Here is a 7,368-nt window from a genome sequence, read left to right as displayed (position 1 = left end):
ACTAAGGATGGAGCACCAAGAGCATTCCATCATCCTCTATGAAATTAGAGAAGACCAAAGAGCCATAAGGGAAGAACAACAAAGGCAAGGAAGAGACATTGAGGAGCTCAACCACTCCATAGGAACTTCAAGAAGGATAACTAGCCGCCATCACTAAGGTGGACCCATTCTTTAATTTCCTTGTTATTTATTTTTCTGTTTTTCAATTTTTTATGCTTTATGTTTGTCTATGTTTGTGTCTTTATTACATGATCATTAGTGTCTAATGTCTATACCTTGAAGCTATGAATGTCCCATAAATCTTTCACCTTTCTTAAATGAAAAATGTTCCTAATTACAAAAGAATAAGAAGTACATGGATTTCAACTTTTATCTTGAAATTAGTCTAATTATTTTGATGTGGTGGCAATACTTTTTGTTTTCTGAATGAATGCTTGAACAATGCATATTTTTGATAGTGAAGTTTATGAATGTTAAAATTGTTGGCTCTTGAAAGAATGATGAACAAAGAGAAATGTTATTGATAATCTAAAAAATAATAAAATTGATTCTTGAAGCAAGAAAAAGCAGTGAAAAACACAAGCTTGCGAAAAAAAACAAAAATAGGCGAAAAAAATAAAGAAAAAGAAAAAGCAAGCAGAAAAAGCCAAAAGCCCTTTAAACCAAAAGGCAAGGGTAAAGAGGATCCAAGGCTTTGAGCATCAGTGGATAGGAGGGCCCAAAGGAATAAAATCATGGCCTAAGCAGCTAAATCAAGCTGTCCCTAATCATGTGCTTGTGTCATGAAGGTCCAAGTAAAAAGCTTGAGACTGAGTGGTTAAAGTTGTGATCCAAAGCAAAAGAGTGTGCTTAAGAACTCTGGACACCTCTAACTGGGACTCTAGCAAAGCTAAGTTACAATCTAAAAAGGTTCACCCAGTTATGTGTCTGTGGCATTTATGTATCCGGTGGTAATGCTGAAAAACAATATGCTTAGGGTCACGACCAAGACTCATAAAGTAGCTGTGTTCAAGAATCAACATACTGAACTAGGAGAATCAATAACACTATCTAAATTCTGAGTTCCTCATGCATGCCAATCATTCTGAACTTCAAAGGATAAAGTGAGATGCCAAAATTGTTCAGAGATAAAAAGCTACTAGCCCCGCTCATCTAATTGGGACTAAGTTTCATTGATATTTTGAAATTTATTGCATATTCTCTTCTTTTTATCTTATTTTGTTTTGAGTTGCTTGGGGACAAGTAACAATTTAAATTTGGTGTTGTGATGAGCTGATAATTTATACGCTTTTTGGCATTGTTTTTACATAGTTTTTAATATGTTTTAGTTACCTTTTAGTATATTTTTATTAGTTTTTATGTAAAAATCACATTTATGGACTTTACTATGAGTTTGTATGTTTTTCTAAGATTTCAGGTATTTTCTGGCTTAAATTGAGGGACCTGAGCAAAAATCTGATTCAGATGCTGAGAAAGGACTGAACATGCTGTTGGATTCTGACCTCCCTGTACTCAAAGTGAATTTTCTAGAGCTACAAAAGTCCAATTGGCACGCTCTCAATTGCGTTGGAAAGTAGACATCTTGGGCTTTCCAGCAATGTATAATTATTTATACTTTGCCTGAGATTTGATGGCCCAAACTGGCGTCCAAATTCCTACCAGAGACCTTTTTCTGGCGTAAAACGCCAGAACTGGCACCAAAGCTAGAGTTAAAACACCCAAAACTGGCACCAAAACTGGCGTTTAAACTCCAAGAAGAGCCTATGCACATGAGAGCTCCAATGGTCAGCCCAAACACACACCAAGTGTACCCCGGAAGTTGATTTCTGCACTATCTACACTTAGTTACTCATTTTCTGTAAACCTAGTTTTCTAGTTTAGTACAAATAGCACTTTTTACTATTGTATTCGTATCTTTAGATCATTTTTGAGACTATCTTTGGATCACTTTTGATCTCTTGATCACGTTTTGGGGTCTGGCCATTCGGCCATGCCTGGACCTTCATCACTTATGTATTTTCAACGGTGGAGTTTCTACACCTCATAGATTAAGGTGTGGAGCTCTACTGTTCCTCATGAATTAATGCAAAGTACTATTGTTTTTCTATTCAAATCACACTTATTCTTATTCTAAGATATTCACTCGTACTTCAACCTGATGGATGTGATGATCCGTGACACTCATCATCATCCTCCTTTATGAACGCGTGCCTGACAACCACCTCCGTTCTATATGCAAGAGCTTGAGTGTGTATCTTTTGGCCTCCTGGTTCACGATGCATGGTTGCCTCTCCTGACAACAGAGCCTTCCATTCCGTGAGATCAGAGTCTTCGTGGTATAAGCTAGAATCAATTGGCAGCATTTTTGAGATCCGAAAAGTTTAAACCTTGTCTGTGGTATTCCGAGTAGGATCTGGGATGGGATGACTGTGATGAGCTTCAAACTCATGACTGTTGGGTGCAGTGACCGTGTGCAAAAGGATCAATGGTTCTTATTCTGACACGATCGAGAACCGACAGCTGATTAGCCATACGGGAAACCGTAGCAGATATGTTTTCACTGAGAGGACGGATGGTAGCCATTGACAACGGTGATCCACCAACATACAGCTTGCCATGGAAGGGAGTACGCAAGATTGGATGAGGACAATAGGAAAGCAAAGGCTCAGAGGGAACAAAGCATCTCCATACGCTTATCTGAAATTCCCACCAATGAATTGCATAAGTATCTCTATCCTATTTTACGTTTTATTTCTTTTTTTTATCATCAAAACCTCATAACCATTTGAATCTGCCTGACTGAGATTTACAAGATGACCATAGCTTGCTTCAAGCCGACATTCTCCGTGGGATCGACCTTTACTCACGTAAGGTATTACTTGGACGACCCAGTGCGCTTGCTGGTCAGCTGCGCAGAATTGTGAGAAAAGTGTGAACTCACGATTTCGTGTACCATATTCTCTATCAAAGATAAAAGGTACATTAGAGACAAGCAAGTTACTTAAAGGTTTGGCAATCTTAGAAAAGTCTCTAATGAACCTTCTATAAAACCCAGCATGCGCAAAGAAACTTCTAATTTCTTTGACATTGCAAGGAGGGGGTACTTTTTTTAATTACTTCCACCTTAGCTTTGTCTATCTCTATGCCTCTTTTAGAGATTTTGTGGCCAAGAACCATCCCTTCAGTGACCATAAAATAACACTTTTTCCAATTCAAAACTAGGTTGGTTTCTTGGCATCTCCTTAGCACCAAGGCAAGATGGTGTAAGCACTTAGAAAATGAATCACCAAATACAGAGAAATCATCCATGAAAACCTCAATAAACCTTTCAATCATGTCAGAGAATATAGAGAGCATGCACCTTTGGAATGTGGCAGGTGCATTGCACAATCCAAAGGGCATTCTTCTATATGCAAAGACACCATAAGGACAAGTAAAGGAAGTCTTCTCTTGGTCTTTGGGGTCTACTACAATTTGATTGTAGCCTGAGTATCCATCTAAGAAATAGTAGTATTAATGTCCAGCTAGCCTTTCCAACATTTGATCCATGAAGGGTAGAGGAAAATGGTTCTTTCTTGTGGCTTCATTGAGCTTCCTATAATCTATGCACATGCACCATCCAATCACTATTTTTGTTGGTATTAATTTATTTCTTTCATTTGGCACAACAGTGACTCCTCCCTTCTTAGGAACTACTTGAACTGGGCTCACCCAAGGGGTGTCTGAGATTGGGTAGATCACCCCTACTTGCCATAACTTCAGCATTTCTTTTTGGACCACTTCATTCATTATTGGATTTAACCTTTTTCGTGGCTATCTTGAAGGCTTGGCACCCTCCTCAAGAAGGATTTTATGCATGCACATTGAAGGACTAATCCCCTTCAGATTTGAAAGTGTCCATCCTATAGCATCCTTGTGTTGTTTTAGCACATTGATAAGCTCCTCTTCTTGCACTTTACTCAAGCTTGAGTTGATGATAACTGGATATGTGTTGTCGTCACCCAAGTAGGCATACTTCAAGCTTGGGGGCAGGGTCTTCAATTTTAACTTTGGTGCTTCTACTTCCTTCTTGCTTGCCTTGTCTAGCATGGTTAGGCTTTCTATGTTTTCTTGTGGTAGTTCACCACATGATGCTTGTTGATCTTGCTCCATTGATTCTTCACATTGTTCCTCTTCTAGGACTCCTTGAACTAGCTTCTCCATTGTGTCCACCATCATGCATTCACCAATGGACTCCTTTGGGTAACTCATTACTTTGAACACATTGAATACCATCTTCTCTTCATGTAATCTCAGGACTAGCTCTCCCTTTTGTACATCAATTATGGCCCCAGTTGTAGCTAAGAATGGTCTTCCCAATATGATTGATGCATTGGATTCTTCCTCTATATCAAGCACAACAAAGTCTGCTGGGAATATGAATTCTCTCACTTTCACCAACAAGTCTTCCACCACCCCATGAGGAAATTTGAATGTTCTATCAGCTAATTGAAGTGCCATTCTTGTTGGTTTAGCCTCTTCAATTCTCATTCTTTTCATCCTGGCCAAGGACATGAGGTTGATGCTAGCTCCTAGATCGCGCAATGCCTTCTCAATGTTGATATCCCCTATGATGCAGGGGATTTGGAAGCTCACAGGATCTTTCATCTTTTGGGGGAGCTTCTTTTGTATGATGGCACTACATTCCTCTGTGAGCACTACAATTTCTTTTTTTCCCTAGTTTTTTTTTCCTTGTCATGAGCTCCTTTAGAAACTTGGCATAGAGTGGCATTTGCTCTAATGCTTCAGCAAAAGGTATGTTGATTTGAAACTTTTTAAAAATCTCCAAGAATCTAAAAAACTGGCTGTCCTTCCCATCTTTCCTCAGCCTTTGTGGATAGGGTGCTTTTGGTACATATGGCTTCAGAACTTACTTTGGTAAGACTGGCTCAAGTGTCTTTTCTTCTTTCTTGGTTTCTGACTCACTTGCAGCTTCTTCTCCTTGTACTTTGTGGCTAGAGGTTGCCTCCTCCACTACCTTTCCACTTCTTAATGTGATGACCTTACATTTTCCTCTTGGGTTGGCCATGGTGTCACTTGGAAATGTATGTGTAGACATTGGTATCTGTTTAGACAAGCTCCCTAGTTGTGCTTCCAGCTTTGAGATTGCTGCCCCTTGGTTCCTTATGTTGGATCAGGTTTCCTCTTGGATTGAGTCTATCTTTTTGTCAGCTTGTAATTGTCTCTCTGCAACAGTGCCAATACTCTCTGTCAATTGTGACATAGCAGCCTCCAATCTTGCAAAGTTATTGCTGCTATCATATGGTTATGGAGCTGAGGATGATATATTTTGAGAGTGATTGTTGTATGGTGGTTGGGTGGAGTGGTAGGGTGCATTTTGTGAGTTATGGTAGGGTCTATGATTGTTAGTTTGATGGTTGGGGTTGTTGTATTGGTTGTTGTGGTATAGTTTGTGATCTTGGTTGTGGCTTTGTTGGTTTCCCCACCTAAAATTTGGGTGGTTCTTCCAACCTGGGTTGTGTGTTTTGGCATTAGGGTCATATGGTGGTCTAAAAGAATTATTCACATAGTTGGCTTGCTCCCATTCACATTCAACTTCTGGGGTGTCTTCTTCTTGCATAGGTGCTTCGGCTTGGATAGCTGAGACTTAATTCTTCTCCATTTGCTTTGTTAGAGCTGCAAGTTGAGCTATGATCACCTTGTTTTGGGCCAGCAGAGCATCCATAGAATTGAACTCCATCACTCCCCTTCTTGGATTTCTATCAGAGGCATAGAAATACTCATTGTTGGCCACAGTTTCTATGATGTCTATGGCCTCCTCAATTATCTTCTTCTTATTGAGTGAGCCTCCTGAAGAGTGATCTAAAGCCTTCTTTGATTCTTGTGACAATCCTTTATAGAAGATATGCAATTGTACCCACTCATTGAACATGTCCAGAGGGCATTTTCTTGTCAACTCCTTGTATCTCTCCCATGCTTCATAGAGAGTCTCCCCATCTTGTTGTCTAAAAGTTTGCACCTCAGCTCTCAATCTATTAACTCATTGGGAAGGGTAGAATCTTCCCAAGAACTTGTTCACTACTTCTTCCTAAGTTGTCAAACTCTCCTTAGGAAATGATTCCAGCAACTTTGATGCCTTATCCCTGAGAGAAAAGGGAAACAATAACACTTATAGGTATCCGAAAAGACACCATTAGCCTTTACTGTATCACAGATCCTCAAGAATGTGGTTAAATATTGGTTGCGATCTTCCTGTGCACTTCCTCCAAATGAGCAATTGTTTTGAACAAGGGTGATAAGTTGAGGTTTTAACTCAAAATTGTTAGCATGAATGGTTGGTTTTAGAATGCTGCTTCCATAATTTCCTAGGTTTAGGTTGATGTAAGAGCCTAGAACTCTTCTCTCTTGCCCAACATGGTTACTAGCACCTTCCCCAGCATGATTATTGTTCCGAGAGTTACCTGAATCTGTAGGTCGATCTCGGACGAGATCTGTGGTGGTAACTGGAGCTGTCGCGTCTGACTTGTTGAACTTGTTGATGTTACTAATCCTTCGTCACCGGAGGGTGGTGGTACCTACAGGAGACTCCGATGCTTAAATTAGCACGTGCTTTAGGCAGGTTTTTAGTAGAATCATAGTATGAATTATACCTGGGTGCTTCAGTGTATTTATAATAGTGTGGAGTGACCTTTTTAGAGATAAGATAGTTATCTGATCTTATCTTTGAATGAAGTCATCTTATCCTTTTAGGGGAACTGCCTTATCTTTCTGGGCTTTTGGCTGCCTTTAGATTGGGCTGTGTTCTTTCGTTTGGGCTTGTTTTGGGCTCTTTTGGCGATTTGGCCGATCACTCTATGAAGAGGTCGGTGGGGACCAACCTAAAGAGATCAGTTGCTTTTGTCTTTGGTCAACCCGGGTTGCGTAGCTCGACCCATGGTATGAACAGTGCCCCTGCTTGAGCTCGTTCTTTCCTCTGAGGTCGTGTCTTTTTAGACTTCGACCCCTTTTGAGGAAGCTGAGCTCGAGCATTTTGTTGATCTCTACGTAGAACTTTGTTAGGTTAGCCTATTTTAAAAAGCGAAGCATTTCCTTTATATTCCGTGCATTTTTCCTTTTCCTTGGGAACGTGCGAGGGTTTTTAAAGCTCATAAATGACCCTTCGCCGTTTCCTTTTTCCCTCTTTGTTGCTTCTTTTTTGAAATTTTTTCAAAGTGTCATTTTACAGCTTCTTTCTCTAACGGCTCTTTGTCTTCTTTGCCCCTTGTGTGCAAGGCATTTCGTTTGTTCTGGTTTTTCCATCCCCCTTGCTCGAGGACGTATCCGGTCGCTTACTCTTTTACCTTTTCTTCCTTCGCGCCCGCTTCTTCC

At 40.1% G+C, this 7,368-nt stretch overlaps 1 protein-coding gene and 1 non-coding gene across 2 annotated transcripts; one reads left to right on the top strand and one right to left on the bottom strand.

Moving 5' to 3' along the window:
• Positions 1-3,813: 3,813 nt before the first annotated feature.
• On the bottom strand, positions 3,814-4,647 carry LOC130980747 (uncharacterized). The gene has a single exon (XM_057904397.1). It carries the CDS (start codon positions 4,645-4,647, stop codon positions 3,814-3,816), a length of 834 nt encoding a protein of 277 aa, XP_057760380.1.
• Positions 4,648-5,928: 1,281 nt separating this feature from the next.
• Positions 5,929-6,034, top strand: LOC130984640 (small nucleolar RNA R71). The gene has a single exon (XR_009088558.1). It is a non-coding gene; the product is annotated as a small nucleolar RNA R71 (small nucleolar RNA).
• Positions 6,035-7,368: the final 1,334 nt, after the last annotated feature.

Source organism: Arachis stenosperma, chromosome 5 (assembly GCF_014773155.1).
Source record: "Arachis stenosperma cultivar V10309 chromosome 5, arast.V10309.gnm1.PFL2, whole genome shotgun sequence".
Classification (NCBI taxonomy): domain Eukaryota; kingdom Viridiplantae; phylum Streptophyta; class Magnoliopsida; order Fabales; family Fabaceae; genus Arachis; species Arachis stenosperma.
This window is presented reverse-complemented; position numbering and strand designations above follow the sequence as displayed.

Coding starts and splice junctions, on each gene's coding strand:
- LOC130980747 (XM_057904397.1), bottom strand. CDS start 4,647: ATGAAAGATCCTGTGAGCTTCCAAATCCCCTGCATCATAGGGGATATC.